General features: G+C 36.5%; 1 protein-coding gene across 1 annotated transcript; it reads right to left on the bottom strand.

Annotated features, from left to right (window-relative positions):
• Window positions 1–1,086: 1,086 nt before the first annotated feature.
• On the bottom strand, window positions 1,087–21,967 carry LOC132616885 (ATP-dependent DNA helicase Q-like 3). The gene is made up of 20 exons (XM_060331645.1): window positions 21,810–21,967; window positions 21,298–21,462; window positions 19,358–19,465; window positions 19,224–19,231; window positions 19,053–19,136; window positions 11,322–11,462; window positions 11,203–11,237; window positions 10,527–10,610; window positions 10,198–10,286; window positions 9,371–9,523; window positions 9,195–9,291; window positions 9,002–9,005; window positions 8,759–8,908; window positions 8,567–8,659; window positions 8,406–8,471; window positions 8,170–8,303; window positions 5,285–5,379; window positions 5,033–5,160; window positions 1,986–2,092; window positions 1,087–1,895 (listed from the first exon to the last, which is right to left on the bottom strand). The coding sequence occupies exons 1-20, from the start codon at window positions 21,901–21,903 to the stop codon at window positions 1,436–1,438; spliced, it is 2,295 nt and encodes a 764-aa protein (XP_060187628.1). The 5' UTR covers window positions 21,904–21,967; the 3' UTR covers window positions 1,087–1,435.
• Window positions 21,968–22,766: the final 799 nt, after the last annotated feature.

The raw sequence follows: 22,766 nt of genomic DNA, 5'->3' as shown, positions 1-22,766 counted from the left end.
ATGTAAAATTTATTTTTAAAAATTAATATTCAAATTTATAATCAAAATTAAATATTTTAACTATCGTAACTCGAACCCCTCCACATAAATTTGGACGGAAGAAGTCGTACTTTTAAGAGTTATTTATACTCCACTTGCCGATATAGGTGGCTGGTATCTCTTCTTCCCCTCTTAAGCCTCAGCTTTTGGGTGTTATTTGGCCACTTTTGTGCCCTGGTTTTTAAATAGAGAGACGGGTTGTGGGGATTGGATTTACCGTTCAGTTCAGCTTTTGGGATCTATTTTCAATTATCAATTATCGGACCGAATTTTGAAAATACCAAACCGGATGCCGAACGTCCACTTCTAGATTTGGGGAGGATGGCCAAACCGTGACATTCCTATACAACTTAAGTCTCAACCTGCTCTCTAGTTTCATCTCAAATGTGATATCATTCAATTTATTATGTTGTTCTTTACAACTTTTAAATTCTTTTAACTATACAGATTGTATTCAACTTTAGTTATATAGTTATTTACTAAAACAACTTTAAACTATTATTGAATTGTTTTCTCTCACTTTACTTACATAGTAGCACGTTAGTCATTTCATTTCAATTGTTTGCTCAATCGTGTCAAAATGGGATGGAATATATGGAATATGTATAAACTTTCGAAATAGTGAATTAGTAGTAGCATTTTCTGAAAGAACGGACTTGATTCTAGAAAAGCACCATAAACTTAAGTTTCTCAATTTCATTCTGTATTAGTTTCTTCTATATGGTTTAATTATTTCTATATCTTGTTTTATTAATTTGAGATGCGGTAAGTGCATCAGCAGCATGTACTAAATTCAGAGATCAACACCTCTTAACACAAACACGTAGGAAAACCACTGACATATGAATTAGACACAGTTATGTTTCTGCAATCTCTTAGGCTAAGGTCTAGAGATTAGGAATTTTAAACGTTCCCATTTAAAAAAAAATAATAAAAAAAAAAAAAGCTTTCAAAGTTAGCTTAAAGTATTCGTTTAGAATTTTGAATTTTTATAACATGAGAACACTTGTACCAAGTACACCAACATCTTCGCTGCACCAAATGATAGATGAGAGAAGGGTAAGAAATAGTTTTCCAAATAAAAGCCAAGTATTTCGTCGGTTCTTCAAGGCTTGTTAAAGGCTATTCTAAGACTAGTCATCAAATGAAAGCATCCTCCAAAGAGAATGTAAGTTACAGACGAATCAAGAGAAGAACCAAAATTCATAAGCACAGAGCATTCATTGCATACCCTAATTTGCAAGCATGCTCAAGTAAGATACAAGTTAAATAAAAGAATGAACAGAAGAACTTACAACTAATTATGACTACCCACTGGTATTCAGTAAAAATGTGCTAATATACAGGGACTTGCTTTGCCAAATATTTGCAGTAGGATTTCTGAAGAATCAAAAGCCTATTGAAATCTCATCCTCTTCTCTAGATTCTTCTTACCTCTATCTGGTGATTGCCTCTTTGATGCAGATGCAAGGTTTTCCTTTGCCTTTCCGCTGTTGATAAACTGCGAGAAAGACAGGATGGGTGGTAACTTTGCACTTGTGGATTCGTGTAGGGGTGAGGCTGGTGACCTTATTGGATCTTGTGATCCAGCGTTATCAACTTTCTCATCATTAACCTTTGCTGGTATAGGCACCGAAAGATTTGATGATTCTGGAGTGCAGTTGGATATGGATGTTACATTCTCAGGAGAAGCAGGATTAGAACTGCTGAGCTTATTCACTAATTCCATTGGACCCGCTGTAGAAAGCCACCTAGCTGTACTTGCCATTTGTGATAAATAGAAAGACTTTCCACTTTTGCCATACTTCTTATAACATTCATTTTCAAGGAAAACTACAGATATATCAATGTCAATCCTGCAAATGGTAACGAGAGAGCAGAGTTTTATGTGAGAAGAAACCATTTTAGCTACAAATTCTGAAGGATAATAAAGAGCAATTGCAAACCTTGAATCGCTGATCATTTGCTGGTTTTTCTTTATTGCATTCAGCAATCTCTGCTTGCCTGCTTCCCTGAGTGTTTCAGGTATGGCATTCTTGTCAAGTTTATTGACCTATTATGCAGACAAATATTAGTTCACCGCATTAGGTTGGGGTTAAAAGAGTTAGCATAGAAGTGGAAGCGGAAGAGGAGGGTTATAGGTGATTATAAAGAAGTAAAACTAGAGAGCCTGATATATCCTTATAACCAAGAAACCCAAAGAAAATTATCAATATTCCACCTAAGAGGAGTAAACTGATGACTCTCTCATCGTTACCCTTCTCCTTCCCTTAGTCGAATAAAATTTATCTTTTCATGACAGTGGAGTTCGGCCAGCTTGCGAACAAATCGACTATTCATAGTGGAAGAAACATATTAAGCAGATAGAAATTAACAACAAGGACAGGCGAGCTCACAAGCATCTCACAATCTAGATCTGCTACTTTACAAAAGGTTGAACAGATTTAGAGATTGCACCACCTAGGGGACTGCACGAAGGAGCAGCTGGATTGACTGCATATTTCAGTTTTTTCATCATGTCAACTTCAGACCATCATGTTCTAGAGGATGGAACATTAGATTATATTTCCGTGTGCCTTTAGCTGAGATCCAATGGATGATAAAGAACACTAAGGACTATTAGGGTGCTAGAACAGCATTAAAACAAAGAACAGACAGAACAGGTGGTGGAGAATGGCCCCAACATACATATGGTGGACTGTGTGGAAGGAAAGGAATAATAGATGCTTTGAGAATAAGAGTAGTTGCATACAATGAGTTAAGCTGAACTGTTTTTTGTATTTTCAATTCTAGTGTAAAGAGAACTATATAGATGCAGAATCACTAGTAGATTATTTTGACTCCTTGTAGACAAAAGGTCCCCTGTAATATGTAAAGATTTGATTGTCAGTACCATCTTGGTGCTGATGAAGAAATTGTTATCTTGCTCAAAAAAATATATAGTTTCTTCCAGTAATAAAAAAATTCTTTTTATTTTCGTTTAACCATATGGTATCCTGAATTCAATGGCCCAACTAATCCGTATTCGCTCCACATAAGGCCCATTGAAGAGGAAGGGGCTCTCCACCAAATTTCTCCATTCCCCGGAAGTGAACTCAAGACCTCTAGGGTGTGTTCCGCCCAAAATGGGAATGGGTTAGGGTAATGAGCTTATAATCTGGTGATCGAGCCGATTCCATGATAACAAGTTCATTCCATACTGGACTAGGCAGGAATAGGGTTATATATACATTCTCGTGATGAGAAGGGGTCATTCAAGCCTATCTAAACAGATACTACATTTACATTAGGATCCTTACATCATTAGATTCCATTTAGGATTAGGAATATGCGTAATCGAGCCTGTTTTTACATATCTCTATTGGAACACTATTCACCTCTTTGAGTGAATCGAGAAATAGGTTTGATTGTCCATTTTTTGATATATATCAGGAATTGCATTAATCTAAGTCGCGGACTCTTCGTTCTTGATGCCACACCCGTCTCCACACGGGACGGGTGCGGGTGCGGGTTACATCTCCGATACAGTCAACCAACTTCAGATACTTTGACCGGAGTCCATGGACAAATTTGGGGGGAAATTGAGATTTTGATTTCTCAAAATGAAAGATAAAACAGATTTAAGACATGAGAAATGACATACCTTCAATATTATAGTCCTTTTATTTGTTGCTTCATGTTTCAGGCCAAACTGAGAGAAACCAGGAATTCAAGGGATTGTGTTCTTTATAGCTCTATTTTTATAATTTTGATTTTTTTAGCTAAATCCCCGCACCCGTATCCATACCTGGATCCGCACCCCCGAATCTTAAATTTTAGATTTTTGCCGAATCCGACACTCGGATCCGTATCCGTATCAAATACCCGCACCCAAGTCCGAGTAACTCAGATTCAGATCGAAGCAATTGGATGTCCAACTCCGGGCCTATATGACATAACCGATCAATAGATCCATCTTTGTCATCTATTCCATACATCACATATACATAGATATCATATTCATGGAATACGACTCACTTTCAAGATGCCTTGGTGAGGAAATGGTAGACACGCGAAACTCGAAATCTCATGCTAAAGAGCATGGAGGTTCGAATCATCTTCAAGGTATATTATCTCAACAAGAGAGCTCGGATCGAATAGGTATTGGAATTGGACTATATTTGGCAGCGGATCACAAAATCTTTGTGATCTTCTCTATGACTCTATCTAATGAATGGGAAGTCGGCTTTAAAATCATCCACCCTGCACCCACCCACCCCAAGTATATGCTTCAACATAAATTACACAAGGGTAGATTAGAAACCTCAGGTAAAATGCCCACCTGTAACCCAGCATTACATAGTTCAAGGATTGGCAGCTTACCCATTCAGTAACTTTTAGAGATCTCATCCATCCCACCACACCCCTTGGTGGTTCTTCCAATTATAAATTGAAGAAAAAGAGTAGATAAATTAGTGAATGGACCTAAGAGAATTAAGAGTTAGCACAGATGAATTTCACATGTTGATCATTTTGTCACTTAATTCCCTTTCCATTACTGAAAATCCAAATATAATAACTTTAAATCAAAAGAAAATCAAGCAAAGACTATGCAGCGTTTCCAAGTTCTTTATAAAAGGATGACTTGACTGTGGTGCAATGTGAAATTATAGTGCAACGCAGTGTATCAGAAGTAATTCAATGTGTAAACTAAAAACACCCTGTTATGTAAACATGGACAAATGGAACCTACATCATTCAGGATCAAACAAGCAAAGCCTTCTCAAATAGTTTATGATCCTCCATGAGTTATATTTCCTTTTGCTGTTTTTGGTTAGGACTTAGAAGGATAGTCTCATGTCAATGATCATGTACAAAGTTTGAGATGCCAAACTCAAATATTGTAACCTTTTGCACATAAATGATCAATGGAGGCAAAGTGTGTTTTTTTTTTTTTTCCACCCTGTGATGCAACCAAAATGTATTTTGGAAAGAACAGACTTTAAAAAGCCACCTGCTTGTCATGGCTTTTGTTCTGATAATAATTCTCTTCTGCACGCTGCAGCAAATCCATTTTATCTTGCAGCCTGAGTTTTGCGGATGTTTTCGATGAAGCGACATTCTTTGCAGCATCCAGAGCATCTAAATATAAGTAATTCCGACTTAGCCAAGATTGAAAATCAATGAAGGGAAACAACATCACATCAAAACTTCCAAGTGGCTTCAGTGCATGGGACTCTATAACCAAAATAATCAATGTACATACCGTCAGATTCAGATATATCTTCTTCTGATCCACTTGCTTCATCATCACGGTTCCAGAATTCTGACGATTGTTCCTCCGCATTGATACTCGAACCACTGAAACCGATATAGTATTTAAGAAGAAAAATTTCCAAAATGCCTAACAGCTCCACAGTTTCATGAAAAGCTCATAATTTTTATATTTAAGGCAAATTTGAGGTGAATTAAAACTAGATGTTCACTAGAACATGAACGAAAGTAGTCTGGTGCACAGTTCTTTTATCCCCCTCTACTTTATGCAGCGCGGTCTTTGCCTTGCCTTCATCTGTAATAGATAAGAGGATACAGGAGATGTCGTTATGTATGTATCTTACGGTTCTCTTGGATGACACCATAGACAGGGGGCTTCAAAGTCGATTCTCTAGTTTCCAGTACGTATAGCAGTATCCCAGGCTAGTGCAACTAGAGCTATTGAGCAACTGTAAACTAAATCTAGTGACTCGCCCGCTGGATGGTCTTTAACAAGTAAAGTTTTATCTTCTACCATGTAACATGAGGTCGTCTTCGTTATATGTTATGTTACCCTTCAAAGATATATATATATATATCCAATCAAATAAGCATCCCATTCTAGCCAGTTCTGGAAGTGTAAGGTGCCTTATTTTCCTGCTATAAATTTCCAGAACCCAGATTTGAACTCCCAACTTATATCCCCTACTTATCAACAAAACAATACCTTCCGTCTCCTATGTCCTGAAAGATAAGTTTGTGAACCCAGGTTTGCACTCCAACTTATACACATTTCAAAAACATGTAAGAAAATTAGCATTTAGCCCTCAGGTTACTTAATGAAACAACTTACCGTTTCTACAGTATCTTCCTCAGTCCGACCTTCCCTTACTAATTATTGAGAGAAACCTAGGTTCCTTGGGCCTTTTTACTTTCTCACTTTCCATTCATTTGTTGGCTTTTCTTATCAAGATGTAAAGATTGAATTGATTTAACACGCTGGAGATATTGATTTAATGGGAAAACCCCTGCATACAGAAAGTGCAGCATGATATTCTTAGAACATCCAACCGTTAACAGTGATTTGGAATGTCATAGTGATCCAAAAATGTAAAAAGAAAACAAATAAAAAAGTTCCATTAATAACAAATAAAAAGGTTCCATTAATCTCTACCTAATTATATTTAATTCCCCGGCTACTCTTCCGTTCCTCTTTTCCAAATTGTTCAGATGAGGTCCAAAGGGTTACTTCTCATGCTCTCCTTCTCTTCCTTCTCTTTATGAACTGGCACCACAGAAGCATTTCTCTAATGGTTGGTAACCTCAACCTTCAATTCTCAACATATTCCACTATGTATATCATAACCTGTAGGCAATTGGGGTATGAACCAATTAGTGGTTAACATTCTTCCCACTATTTTGACACGAAACACCAACTAATCTAGATGTCCTCATATTTTCAGTTGGTAGGATGGATTCTTAGGTGTCCATGGAAAAGAAGGAATTACTGGTAAACTTTATATTTTCCAACTTGTTTGTGATAAATACAACAACAACATACCCAGTGGAATCCCACAATGTGGGATCTGGGGAGGGTAAAGTGTACGCAGACCTTACCCCCACCTTGGAAGGTAGGGTTGTTTGTGATAAATGATAAATCAAATATCATTCAGTAAATCAGCGCAAGTTGGTGTAGCTATACAAAAGTGAGTTGGGACTAGTATGCATCGGACCACCCAAAAGTGTAGCCAATTATCTGTACAACATGGAAAATACTCTTTACACTAAAAATCTAAGCTGCTCGGACTCGGGTGCGGGTGTCCGATACAGGTGCGGATCTAGAGGTCAGATCCTTCATGATCTAAATTTTAAGATTCAGGGATACGGATCCAGGTATGGATACGGGTGCGGGGATTCGGCTAAAAATAATTGAAATATCTAAAAATAGAATTATAAAACCTAAATTATGAGATATAATGTGGAAAACTTGAGGAGAAAATATTGATCAAGGAGATAAAGGAAAAGGAGTGACACAGGAATTTCAATATACAAGGTATTCCATTTTCTTCAAGTCCACCATAGCTTTTATTTTGATTATAGAAATCATTGGATCTGTCCGGAATTTGTCCGTAGATTTTGGTCAAAGTACCCAAAAACAGTTGACCGGATCGGGTACGGATCCCACACCCACACCCATGCCGTGTCGACAAGGATGAGCACTGAAAGTGAAGAGTCCGAGTAACTTAGCCAAAAATACAAGTAAAATAAGAAATATTTTGACTCTTAATATAGAATTATCCACTCCTTCAAATTATCTACTATCATTTCTCTTCATAATAACCAAAACATACAAAAAAGGGCGCAGCCTTTTATAACTTTTTTTTCCAGCATCCAATTTGCTCATCCTCCAAATTGGCATTGTCTCTGCCACTGCTATAGGAAGTGTCCAATTTGCTCATATTTCACTCTTTCTCAGCAATTTATCATTCACAGAGGATATGGCACTCAGTATCAAAAGGGAGGTATGATCCATGCAAGTACTCGTCTCTAACTGAGAAGTCTTTTTTTGATAAAGTAAAGAATTTTATTAACTAACTTATAAGACTTATGCTGCTTCATATACTAACAAATAAAATCCATGTTCATCGACTTCTCACACGATTTTAAACACTGACTGCTATAATAAAACACTCAACGCCACCAACCATCTTATGCTACCATTCTGTAAAAGGAAAGAGAAAAGTAGAAAGCAAACTGCAAAGCATATCTCCTTTTTATAATAATCTTTGGCACATAATGAAGCAATGAGCATTTAGTGAAGATGATAGGAAGTGCAGCATATCCCAATTAAAGTGGCAATCCGTATTTCAGCAGTAAGATGAATGCAAAACAAGATACCTGGTCATATATATTCTTGAAGATCCAGTTCGCTGCCGGAAAGCAGTTGCAGTTTTAAGTTGCTCCAAGTAACTTGTAACTAGATTAGGATGCTTGCACACATCACATGATTTTTCACATAAAGAAGCAGGTACCTACTTTGAAAGAAACACAGACATGAGATGACATAAGCCGGTAAAAACATCTTGCAGTCACCATATGAAAAGGACTATCAACAATCATGACTGAGAATATACCATCTCTCCAAAGCTCTCAAGTATCATTTTCCTACGACAACCAGACCCTTCACAATACTCAACCATCTGAACGTACATCAGTGGCAAGAAGAATCATGTTAGTTGTAATGTATGAAAAGCTAACCAAAATAATTTGATTTTATAAAAAGGGAAAAGAGGACCTGGTTGAAGTCATCCAGGGACTTCTTAGAGGATTTATCTTGCAAGCTTGAGAACTCATCCTTATTCCTTTTAGTATTCCTTAAAATAAACTCCTGCAATATGCTTACAAGATGTGACTTATTCAAATTTAGTAGCAAGAGTGAGAAAGAAAGATTCAAAGGAAAAATCAACTGGTTGACAGGTGATTCAACCATTCTCCTGCGGTCGTCCACTCCATAATACAGTACACTTCTGGAAGGCAACTGATCACGTCCAGCTCTGCCTGACTCTTGATAGAAGCCTTCCATTGATTTGGGAATATTGAAGTGACAGACCACTCTGACATCCTTTCTATCTATACCCTATAATAATGAAAAACCTATGAGCTCTGTATAATCCTTGTCAAGATTTGCTATTACAAGATATCCTGGAAATTGAATCAAGATAATGCATACCATCCTGCAACGGAAGCAACATCTCAGCAGCTGTTTGTGCCTCAGATACTCCATTGTTATCCAGAGGGGTTAAAATAGAGAAAGGCATGAAACCCCATATGAGACATGAATGGAAAGTATAGAGAAATATGTTACTTGAATCCGTCGCTTAGAGGCTAGTAAGGATTATTTATTTCTGCAAAAGAACTCTTACCCAAAAGCTACAGTTGCAACAACCACTTGTGTTTTTGAAGAAATCCAGTCATCCAAGACAGAGCTCCGCATTTTATTGTTCAGCCCAGCATGATATGCTAGTAGTAAGTTAATGTACATTTCAGGAAAATGTATCATAGACAAAATTGCGTAGGATTAAACTGAGCCACTAATTACCAGCACAAGAAATGCCGCTGCTAGTTAGATGGATCGCAAGATCATCACACATAGTACGCTCCAGGCAGTATATAATAGCGCACACATTTCCACAAGATTTTAGTAATTTACACACGTCAGCATATGGATCATCCAAAAGGTCTTTATAGCGAACTGCAAAATGGAGATATATGATCAGGTATGTTATTGCAAGAGTGATGACAGATACAGTACATAACCTGATAGTTAGAAGTAGGTCCAAAGTGATAGAATAGTCAAAGGTAATAGGATAATGATGACTGATATGGTACATAACCTGATAGTTCAAAGAGTAATGACTGATACGGCACATAACCTGATTAACTGAAGGTAATAAGATACAATGATTTCACCAGAATTTAGTACATATGAATGACCGTAGATACTTCATCTGATACACATACAAAGGAAAATGCAGCAAATGAGACTTACAGAGCATTTGGTCCCATGATTTTAAACCAAAAGCTACAGAATCATATGAGCCCACGTTGAAGCTATATTTTCACAGTAATTGTGTTCTTATCCCTTTTTTTTTTTTTTTTTTTTTTTGAAAACTGGTAATGTAATTGTCTTGTTATCGTTACATCCCCTTTCCCCTCGCTTTTTAAAAGCAAGAACCAGGATTCAAAGAAGGAAAAGCAAAAAAAATGAACTGGTTACTGTATACTCATTATTATAAATTGCTGCAAGCTGATTCCTCATAGATTTAAGAATTGGCAGTTTAAGAAATGGATTAGTTACTGGCTGCTCATCAATTATATACCAAAACATTTGCACTTTATCAAGGAATGGAGATCCTTAGACCTGACCTTCATAATAGATATTTGGCCGGTTGAACGATGATTTCAGGACTAGAGGGCTTTGCAAATTCAATGATTCTATGACATCTTTCTGAACTCTGCAGAGAAAGGAAAATGTCCGAGAAAACAAATAAATCATGGTTCTTCAATGATCATTTTCTAAATAAGCCGCATGGAATTGTTAACCTGAAAATTGTTAAAAGTATATTTGGCACTGTGAAAGAAAAAGCTAGTGGGATGTAGATCACACACAACCTCTGTTACAATGAGATTGATCTCTATTGACGTATAAATTGTAATTCCTTACATCTCAAGCAAAGTCACATAAGCAAACTTACTTAGGGACAGCAGTTGCTGTCAAAGCCAATACTGGTACATTTGGGAAATGACTTCTCAGCGAAGAAAGCTTCCGATAGCTAGGCCTAAATGGGGAAAAAATAAACCAAAACAATTGTGCAAGGATTAAATGCATAAACGTAAAAAAAAGAAAATGACGACAAGAAGTTAAAAGTAGAAAACTAAAGACAAAGGACAACTCCAATTTACAAAAACTTCAATATAGCTTAAAGGTAGATAGAACAATAGCAAGTAATATCAAGCTAATGATCCCACTGGACACTAGTATACATGCATATTAACGGTAAACCAAGTGTGCCATAGGATCTGAAAGAGTCAATTTTTAACTAGAATGCAAGCATCAAGGGAAGCACTAAATTTTGTGACCATTGTCACGTTTTGTTTTCAATACACTTGTAAATGCGAAATTTGAGGATGATAAAGGAAGAGAGATGTCTCAGGCATTTTATACAAAATTACATTGCCACTGGATATTCCAGAAAAGCGCTCTTAAAATTATATTTTAAATTGGAACATACTATCATTTTCATAGAAAATTATTCTAGTTTACAAGCTCAGAGAACCATTGATAAAGCCCAAAACCATGTTTAACCAAAAGGACAGAAGTGCAGTAAATTAACCACAACCATCAACAACCACGATATATTGAGAAGTCACCTGAAGTCATGGCCCCATGAAGAGATGCAATGTGCCTGGATTGTTTTAAAGTAAAATGATATAAACAGATAAATAGTTAGGGAAACTTCTGATAGAAGTAAATAGAGATGGAGTAAAACCTCATCAATGGCAATCAGATTCAACAATCCTCTGGAATGAATCTTTGTCAGTTTTGACATAAATCCAGATGTTGCAATTAGTTCTGGTGTCACGTACAGTAACCTTACAGCTGGCTTCCCAGATTCAAGGTCCTCGTATATCTAAAGATTCAAAGGAAAAAAAGCAATTATATTCATGTGTAATGTGTTGGACCCTCACGTTTCTCTCCACAGTTTGGATACATTTACAAGCATCTGGCATCACACTTCAAATTGTTGATGACTGTACCTCTTCTAGGGCACCTATATAGTGAATCTTTTTTTTTTTTTTTTTTTTAAGGTAGTACTGAAAATCCATATTTAACCAAAAAAAAAAAAAAGCTAAAAAGATACAGAAGCTGCCAAAAACAATCCTAACAGGAATAAAAAATAACTAGGATTGTTTCTATATCTTCAGAGTAAATCTTTCTACACCAAAAACAAAATAACAGAATACAGTTAAGTTTAATATTCTGTATTGTGTTACTTCTATCCCCAAACTTATTTGGCATTTCTTTCTCTCCAGATGGTCCACCTTATACATGCAGGGATGGTCCTCCATCTATCTCTGTCCCTTGCCCCAGCCCAGCTTCCTCCCAGCTAAAAAGAGTATCAACAATCTTATAGGCACTGACCAGGAGATGCCTCTGAGATTGATAAAAATCTTCCATAGCTTGGTCTGTGACTCCGCAGTGTAGAAATAAGTGGCTCACTGTCTCAGCTTCATTCCCACATAAATAGCATCTTGAACATAGCAAGTCAAGTTTTCATGTGTTTCTTTTGCTAACAGCCATGTGAAGCAGACAATTTTGCAAGGTATCTTGACCTTCCAAATGTGTTTCAATGGCCAATCAGTAATATGTGGCTCTGTTTGATTCATCATCTTCTATCCTGAGCTAAACTTGTATAGCCCTCTACAACGTCCATTCCACCACCAACAATCCACTCATCCTTGCATCCCTTGAAAGTTTTTCAGAAGTTTGTACAAATCAGCCAGTCGGTATCGCCCAATCATTTGTCACTCTTCTAAAACTCAGGTCCCAGCCTTGGGGAGTCCACATCTCAGCCACTGATTTCTGTTGACGTTGAACCAGTAACAGGTCAGGAAATAAATTCTGCAAACAACTTGGACCAACCACTTGGCTTTCCAAAAACTAGTCTTGTTTGCCATTAGATACTTTGAAAGAAGAGTGTCTCTTTAGAAAAAGCCAGAATGCTCTGATTGATCTCCACAAACTCACTCCATATGGAATATTGACCTCCTTGGATACCCAATGGTCTTGCTCCCCATACTTATACTTGATAACACTGCCCCAAAAGGCTTGTGGTTCCTGAGAGTATCTCCAAAGCCATTTTAGCTTTAAAGCTTTGCTCTGATGCTTCAAGTTTCTGATGCCAAGACCACCTTGGCCTTTACTTCTGGTAAGGACTTTCCATTTGACTAAATGGAGAACACTTTTTTCCTTGAACCCTTTCCAAGAGAAGGATCTCCTATTTTATCCAATCTCTGAATAACTCCTGTAGGGATGGGAAAAAGTGACATCATGTAGGTTGGTAGGGCATCCAGAACAACATTGATCAAAGTGAGTCTGCCTCCCAATGATAAATACTGTGATTTCCATCTAGACAGTTTTTTCTCACACTTCCCCAAAAGAGAGTTTCATATTTCCTTGGACCTTGATTTTGCTCCTACAGGCATACCAAGATAGACTGTGGGGAGGGTAACCACTTCTCCACCCAGGATTAAGGCCAACTGCTCCATATTAGGCACCAAGTAGATGGGGGTATATGTGGCTCTTTCTCCAGTTGATATGAAGAGATGCCTTCAAAAAGTACTAAAATAACTCTCAAATATTTCAACTGTTTTTTCTTTGCATCACAGAATATTAAGGTATCATTAGCATACTGGAGATGAGTGATCTCCAAACTGGAGTCACTATTTCTAGCAACCTCAAAACCTTGGATCCAACCATTAGCTTCGGCAATCTTGAACATAGTATTGAGCCCTTCTATAGCTAAGAGAAATAAAAAAGGGGACAAGGGATCCTCTTGTCTGATACATCTAGGTAAGTCCTGTACATGCTATATTACAGTGTTATTTACCTATAGTACCATTAAAACCAATTTTATGGAAAATAGCAGTAGTTTCATTAGGTAAATCCTGTACATGCTATATTATAGTGTTATTTACCTGTAGTACCATTAAAACCAATTTTATGGAAAATAGCGGTAGTTTCATTACCAAAAAACATACAGAATTGGGTAAATACACGTAGGATACAATTTTACCGTGAATAGAATTCCTCTATTAACACATTATTTTAAGGGATCTTCTGTTACTATTTTATCTTCAGCAATTCATAATCTTCTATCTCATAACAAATTCACTTTCCACGAACGTATTCCACCGTCATTGAAGATCTCTACAAAACTTCGGAAACTATTGTGTTTCTTTCTACTTTCATATCTTATTTGATTAATAATCAAAAATTCGTGTGATTTTGTATTATGATTCATTTGATATCATTGAAATTTTGATTTGTTCTAATATCTTTTCATACAGTTCTGGAAAAGCAACTTTGATTCAAACGTATATTCACTCTGATTTTCATAACAATGTCGACAATGGCGATTATGCTTTGCCACAGTAGTCGGTGGGATGTCAGCGGTAATTTTGTTGAATTTCGTTATCGATGGAATAGTAATTAGTCAAGAAATAAGCTATGACGCATTGGTTTCAGCCATTGCAACACAGCTTGGAATATACATGAGCATCATAGAAATAAAAAACAGGGTGAATGGCAGACGTCCTCCGATGGAAATCCAAAATGATATGGGAGTCCGTGTATATTTCGAGATGAAGAAGGATGACAAGGAACTTGGAAAGTATCCATTGTGTGTGACGTTGATGGATATAGCTTTGGATAATATTTGTCTTATCGAGAATTCAATTGGTGGTACATTTGATTGTATCATAATGAAGAATAGACGAATTCATTCGTTGGAAATACATTCACATGGGCTCAACCTAATCGTGACGAGCAATGCTCTATAAACTTACTGTCTCCACCAGTAATTTATGAACTACCCCGATTCTACCAAATCAAAGTGTAATTTGTCCACGGGGGTGTTATTTTTCTCAGTTGAGAACAAGAACTCAACAACAACAACAACAAGCCCAGTATAATCCCACTATGTGGGGTCTGGGGAGGGTAGAGTGTACGCAGACCTAACCCCCACCTTGAAAGGTAGGGCGGCTGTTTCCGAAAGACCCTCGGCTCAAGAGAGGAGAGAAAAAAAGACAAGACAAGACAAGACAAAAGGTTAGATATGATCAAGCGTATTGAAAACAATATGAAAGCAAGGAATAACAAAACAAGAAAGTCATGGTAAAAGGAGAATTAACTGCTATAAATAACTATGAAAATGAAAACAATGAAGAGACAAGAGACAAGAGACAAGAAACTATACAACAATATAACAACTCTCAAGGGATGATAAACGCAACTACCTACTATCCTTCTACCCTAATATGAGTCCTCCAAACCCTCCTATCTAGGGTCATGTCCTCCGTAAGCAGGAAATGCGCCATGTCCTATCTAATCACTTCCCCCCAATACTTCTTCGGCCTACCTCTACCTCTTCTGAAGCCGTTGCTGGCCAACCTCTCGCACCTCCGCACCGGGGCATTTTCATCTCTCCGCATCACATGCCCAAATCATCTCAGCCTCGCTTCCCGCATCTTGTCTTCCACTGAGGCTATTCCAACCTTGTCTCGGATGACTTCATTCCTAATCCTATCACTCCTAGTGTGCCCACACATCCACCGCAGCATTCTCATTTCGGCCACTTTCATCTTCTGAACATGAGATTTCTTGACTGGCCAACACTCCGCCCCATACAACATAGCTGGTCTAACCACCACTTTGTAGAACTTGCCTTTAAGTTTCGGTGGCACCTTCTTGTCACACAGCACTCTGGAGGCAAGCCTCCATTTCATCCATCCTACACCAATACGATGTGTGACGTCATCATCAATCTCCCCATTTCCTTGTATAATAGACCCAAGATACTTGAAACTATCTTTCTTCTGTATGACCTGGGTGCCAAGCTTCACTTCCACGTCAGCCTCATGTACTATATCACTGAACTTGCACTCCAAGTACTCTGTCTTGGTCCTACAGAACAAGAACTCAAATATGAATATAGTGTAGCAAACTTCGTCTTCATCATCTAACCATGATTAATCCAAAAAACGAGAACGCGGAGTCTTCTTGTCAACTCTATCTAACCTGTGGCCGTGGAAGTAATTGCTCATCAGCCTATTAGGAGCCTCAGGATCAAATCTGAACTCACCTTTGCCCAAACAGTTCATCCCCATTAAACTTTTGATCACCGGATGTTGGGTTCATGTCTTAGGCATATCGAGGAAATACCCAAAACAACTCTCCCTAAACATATTTAATTGTTGAGAAGATAATAAATTCTTGATTTGCTAAATGACATCAAGATTGGAATAAAAGAACCGGTGAGTGGCAGGAAAACTGACTTTTTAAGTATATCAAGCTTGTGTTTGTATTTTTTGGTATCTTTTTTGTATATACTATAGGTCCCTTTTTTCACATTAGGGTATATTTTTTTTATTTTTATATTTCTACCATATTTGTCAATTGTTGAAACTGTATGGTTTATAATTTTCCTCTACTGACAATAGGTTCATTGTATGACATTAGAGTATATATAATTGTTTTTTGTATTTTTAATGTATTTCTATTGTATACACTAATACTAGGTCCACATTAGATTATATCTAGCTATATTTGTTGCATTAACCTCTTTGTTTATGCAGAAAAAGAACTTTTCAATCCCAAAAAAGTCAGATTTTCCTACCACTCACTGGTGCTCCTATTCCAATCACCAATCTTGATATCATTGAGCAAATCAAGGATTTATTATCTGCTCAACAATTAAATGTGTTTAGGGAGAGTTGTTCCGGTATTTCCTCGATATGTCCAATACATTAACCTAACATCAAGTGATCATATCTTTAATGGAAAGGGAATTGGATAAAATAGCGAGGATGTATTTGGTGTAGAGGGGAATGGAAACAGGTAGTACTTTGGTCTCCGTGAATTTGGCATTGTGATGGGACTGAACTGTTTGGCGGAAGGTGAGTCTAGATTTGATCCTGAGGCTCCTAATAGGCTGATGAGCAGTTACTTCCACGGCCACAGGTTAGATAGAGTTGACAAGAAGACTCCGCGTTCTCGCTTTTTGGATCAATCATGGTTAGATGATGAAGACCCTGTGAAGTTTGCTACACTGTATTTCATATTTGAGTTCTTGTTCTCAACTGAGAAAGATAACACCTGGTGGACAGCTTACACCTTGATTTGGTGGAATCCGGGTAGTTCATAAATTACCCGTAGGGACAGGAAGTTTATAGAGCATTGCTCGTCACCATTAGGCAGAGGTTGAGCCCAAGTGTGAATGTATTTCCAGCGTATGAATTTTGTATATTCTATATTCTGATACAATCAGATGCTCCACCAATTGAATTGCCGATAAGACAAATACCATCCAAAGCTATATCCATCGACGTCACACACAATTGCAACTTTCCATGTTCCTTGTGATCCTTCTTCATCTCAAATTATACACGGACTCCTATATTATTTCGGATTTCCATCGAATAACATCTGTTATTCAACCTGTATTTTATTTCTATCAATTTGATGCTAGTGTCTATTCTAAGTTGTGTTGCAATGACTAAAACCAATGTGTCATAGCTTACTTATGGATGGATTACTATTCCGTCGATAACGAAATCAAAAGAAACTATCGCTGACATCCCACCAACCACTATGGCCAATCATAATCACCATCATCGACATTGTTATGAAAATCAAAGTGAATATACGTCTGAATCAAAGTTTCAGCGATATCAAACGAATCATAATACAGAATTGTATGAAAATATATAGAGCAAATCAAAATTTCAGCAATATCAAACGAATCATAATACAAAATTACACGAATATTGGCCAAAGAAGACACGCCAGCAAGAACAGACACAATAGATTCCGAAGTTTTGTAGAGATCTTCAATGTCGATGGAATACATTTGTGGAAAGAGGAATTTGTTATGGGATAGAAGATTATGAATTGCTGAAGATAAAATAGTAACGGAGGATCCCTTAAAATAATGTGTTAATAGAGGGATTCTATTCACGGTAAAATTGTATCCTACGTGTATTTACCCAATCTTGTATGTTTTTGGTAATGAAACTACTGTTATTTTCCGTAAAATTGGTTTTAATGGTACTATAGGTAAATAACATTATAATATAGCATGTACAGGAAATTTTCCCAACTTCACCCAGTTGATCCACTTCTCCTCAAAGCCCATCTGCCTCAGAATTCTCAGTAGAAATTCTTAATTGACATGATCATATGTTTTCTCAATGTCAAGTTTGCATAAGATACCTGGCCTCTTTTGTGAGATTCTTGAGTCTACTGTTTCATTAGGTTAGATATTTTTGAAAGAGTAAAACAACAGAAAAGAGTGAAAATCTCAGATGATATCTCTTATTCCTTTAGTTTATCCCCTTAAAAAAACTTCAACTCATGATGAGTCCCTCATCATAAAGGATTTCTCAGAAATTGTTTTCGCAAAATCACACCCCCTATGAGTGCTTTTTCAAGCATAGAGAAATATGAACATGCAAATAACTGAGATTCTGAAGGAAGAGATGCACACTGCTAAGGTGATAATCAACCAGGACTCACACATCCGTCCCATTTTAGAGATTATATTGTAACTGCAAATGAAATTTAACAAGGTAATTGGCTTGTATATTGTAGAAGAATAAAAATAAAAATAATGGTTAACAGGTCAGTGTAAGGGGTTAAACATCACATCATTATTGAATAGAATTACTCAAGTACATAATATAAAATGCTATTGTGTATCTTGGTCTTCCAGATATTAGATGTCAATCATCTTTGCACATCCCAAAAGAAAGTGTTTAAACATAAGCTCAGATGAGGGAGTAATAGATAAAACTCCAGAGTGTTATCAAATGATCAAATATCTAGGCAAATGGGATAGGAAAAAAACTGATCCCTGTCAACCGTGCTGATAAAAGGATTCAAGAAATCTGCAGCACTATATATCCAAACCTGTATATTTGCTTGATCTAATAAAATATCAGAAATAGAAGTATCAGCTACGCCTCTCTTTTCTCCATTATCATCTACTCCCTCCGTTTCAATTTGTTTGTCTTACTTTCCTTTTTAGTCTGTTTCAAAAAGACCACTTTCTATATTTAGTAAATCTTTACACCCAACATCCTACATGGCATATTTAAGACCACAAGATTCAAAAGGCATTTTGGTACATTACACACATCTTTAGTTTAAGACCACAAGATTCAAAAGTCTTCTTTATTTTCTTGAACTTTGTGCCGAATCAAACTAAGACAAACAAATTGAAATGGAGGGAGTAATTCTAAGGGTCCATACACACTAAAAACAACCTTGCTGTGAATATTATGAAAGTAGCTTGAGATTGTAGATAAAAACATGGTCTATCTCGAAAGAGTATTTTTGAAATCAACTATCAGCCAGTAATCCCACTCCCACAATAATTTAGCCATGCTTCAGAAGTTTAGACTTGAAATTTCTCTGTAGATATTAACTTATCCCTATTTACCTTATTTTTCACTTGAACTGTCTGGGTTGACGAAAGAAATTCAGCAGGAATCCTTTTTTCTTTCAATGCTGAAACTTGATTTTCCTAATCAAGAAAAGGAAAAATTAGAAGACAAAACTATGACAGTTAATAACCAGAAAACTAGAAGCAAGATTCTTATATTGTACTTACCATGAGAGCTGAAAGAAAATGGCAAACCGATGAAAGGAGTCAATGATGTGTCCTAGAATTTCCAAGCCAACGGAAATATAATGTAGCTTGTGCTTCTTTATAAGGTGAAATCAAACAAAAATAACAGAAATCACCTATCAAAGGACTAACAACAAGCACAATTCCTGGTTTTGTCAAAGCAGGGATCTGATAGCACATGGACTTCCCTCCACCAGTTGGCATGAGACAAAAGCAATCCCTTCCTACATAATTTCCAGTTATCATTAACACAGAGGAGAGTTATCAAAAGGCAAAGTTTATGGCTGACTGATATTGCCAATCACCATTTAGCTATTGCATTAATTTTTGTTGTTGTTGGTCATAAGTATGAAATCAATTTCATGATTGGGCACTGTATGAAAGATTTTTAGATGCACATATTCCTCCGTGAGGACGATTGGGGCGTGGACGTAAGAGTCTTTATAACAATTAGATCTTCTATCACCAAAGAAAATGTCTTAATATCTTATTTACTTAGACTCCGATAAACTAACTATTTTTTTGCTACAAACACAAATAAAATAATTGAACTTAGTGCTCTACTTGATTTTGCTCGACTTATGATTAAAAAAAAAAAAGGCATGGAGCTTAAATAACTCAGTCTGAACGCTATTTAAAAGATTACGTGGTACAATTAGGTCGGATAAAGACTATTTTGAATTAGTTTTCAGCTGCTTGGATTCTGTTCGATCTTATTTGATTGTATTCAACCGGGAAAATCTAAAATAGGACTACATCCCAATTTCTTTACTTAACCAGCAGAAAACAAAAAGATTAATAAGATAAAACTAACAACAAAAAAAATTGAACCAATTTGGCCAATAAGATAAAAATACATGTGCAGCCCCTTAAACTTGGCCGATTTTTCCATTTAGACACCTAAACTTAACTTTGTTCCTATTGAACACTTAAAACCAAATTCAAGTTGTCTATCAGACACAAATTTCACAATCTGTGGAAGGACATAAGGGTGTGATATCAAGCGCTTCTTATGTGGCACAAAGAGCAAATAACAATGCGACAAGTGGAAAATCTTTCTAAAAAAAAAATCTCTTTTACAAACTTTATCAGACCACCCCCCGGCATCATTATTCTCCCCATCCCCACTGCTATTTCCCTCAGTTTTTCTTCTTCCACACATCTTTTATCATTGCCATGGCTGGCCAACGAATCTCCCTCGCTAACCACCTTTACGAGCACCTCAACCCCAAACAAAAAAAAGAAAAAGAACCACCACTCAAGCTTCCATTCCATCCTCTAATAAATTATTCACATTCACCATAAATTTCCCACAACCTCTCTACTACACAGTGCACCTTTCAAAGCAAAAGCCACCCATCTTATGCTCTCTAGCACCACTGTTCACAATCTTCTCCATTTCATGTTCACTAAAAATCTTGCCATCACCGTACTCTCGTTAATCATAGTCCTCGACGATCACGACAGCCACCATTTCGGCCTTGTTCACTGCATAATCTTGATATTTAAATAGCCGCCAAAACCCAGTTGTATTTAACTCTGCTTCGACTAAATACACCTGTAACTCGACTCACTCTAATTTGAATATTTTCAGTAGTTTGTTGGTACCAAGCTCTTGAGTTGTGTTTCTTCTAATTTGAGTCTTGTTCAGTAGTTCGTTATGACGGTACTACCGGCTGGATGGTTTTGGCAGTGGTGGTACGAGAGAGAAGGTGAAAAAGTGACAAAAAAATAGTTTTTCTAATGTCTTTCATTTTCACGCGCCTAGTATGGGTGTCCTACACATATTATGCCACGTAAGCAATGTGTGTCTAATTGATGCACTTTTTTTTTCACTTTAGTTGTTCAATAGGAACAAGACTTAGTTCAAGTGTTCAAATGGAAAAATAGGACAAGTTTAAGGAGCCACACATGTATTTAGCCAAAAAAAAAAAAAAAAAATGAGTACAAGAAAATGCTTAAGGTAGAACTTTTATAACTAATAAATCGTACCGCAATTACTCTTTTATAATGCACAACGGCACTCAAGACGTGAACACGGAAAGAACAACCTTACCTGATAAAACAGCTTCAATAGCTTCCAATTGCTTCCCCCTGAAATCAGAATGTCCAAAGTGCCATCTCAAAAGTTTAACTAAAGCTTCCTTCCCAATCACATTCTTCTGAGGTCCACAATTACTTTTCAGTGGTAATGCTGATTTCTTCATTTCCACCACCAAAGCTGCAACAACACACAATACTTTATTTCAACTTATCTTGCATCTTAATAACTCTTGCCAATAAAACTTGCCCTGACACCACCTTACTTATTTTTTAGGAAAACATATAAACCTAACATGCCCAAAATCCTAATTCAAATTTCTCTTCAGACGCTTCATATTGGGGAACAACAGACAGCCCAAAAAGTGTGCACACACCCGCACGTAAGCAAACACATAATTTTTCAATGGAATAGAGAAAGTGCTTTTTTACAAAAATAAACAACCCAACATAATATATTACACCTACATAGCCATATTTACATTCACATAACCAAATTTTTTTTCGCAACAATGCTTATACACTTACGGTAAACAATGTGTCCCCCTTGTATAAAAATGTATAAGATGTGTTTAAGGAGAAACTGGGCTAAACCGGGTAAATATTCTTTCCAAGTAGACATTTCCCATAGAAAATCAAGGTAATGCTATATCGATTCTAAAGAAATTGGACAAACAATGAAATAAAAATCCTGATTGAACAAAGTAATTAAAGTGAGATTAAACTACACCTTGAAGAAGAAGGGAGGGTTTTGCCGGGAAACAACGAAATGAGAAGAAGAAATTTGGGAATTTGAAGTTAGTTTTTGTAATTCGGGTATGAATCAGGGGTAATTCAGACAATTGCTGTTTCAGTGCAACTCGCTTTATTCAGCCCAAATTGCCCCTTTGCCAACGGTTATTTTTCAATTACAACCCCTATGTATACTTGGGAAAGAAATTTAACATGTGTATAACAAATTAAATTTTGTGATTTTTGTGTTAGATTTTCCTCATGGTTTAACTCAAGTATGAACATTCTCATTTTTAAAATTTATATATATTACATCATCTAATTTTCTTACATAAATGATAATATTAGTAAAGCTCCATATTTTTTTAGTGAGTTCGAAAATTTTCCATGTATCGTTTTCATATTTAAATTTTATTGAATTTAAATTTATAAAATAATGTGGATTATATCAAATTCAAGACAATAGTTGATGTGATTCTTCGAGTTAACAAAGAACCAATCGATCAGGATCTTGTTCTTGAAGCGATTGATGGGCAGAATTCAAGAAACTGACATATCTCAAGGTATAGGCGTAAGATTAAAGTGATTCAAAAACTATGTGAAAGATGATGATTTGAACTATAAAAATAATTATTGAATCATTCATATCAAGTAAGTATTGAAGACAGAACGATAGAAAGAAAATTAAGGTTCTGGGTATGAACTAAAACGAATTTTAATCAAGAAACGCATTCTTGAATGATCAAGAACAAA

Source organism: Lycium barbarum, chromosome 11 (assembly GCF_019175385.1).
Source record: "Lycium barbarum isolate Lr01 chromosome 11, ASM1917538v2, whole genome shotgun sequence".
NCBI lineage: Eukaryota > Viridiplantae > Streptophyta > Magnoliopsida > Solanales > Solanaceae > Lycium > Lycium barbarum.
This window is presented reverse-complemented; position numbering and strand designations above follow the sequence as displayed.

Excerpts from the sequence above, each read along its gene's own strand:
- LOC132616885 (XM_060331645.1), bottom strand. The coding sequence starts at position 21,903 with ATGTCTACTTGGAAAGAATATTTACCCGGTTTAGCCCAGTTTCTCCTT. Across the intron at positions 19,466-21,297 it reads TATTGAAGCTGTTTTATCAG|GAAGGGATTGCTTTTGTCTC; the intron begins GTAAGGTTGTTC and ends GAAATTATGTAG. Across the intron at positions 1,896-1,985 it reads CAAATGATCAGCGATTCAAG|GATTGACATTGATATATCTG; the intron begins GTTTGCAATTGC and ends TACCATTTGCAG.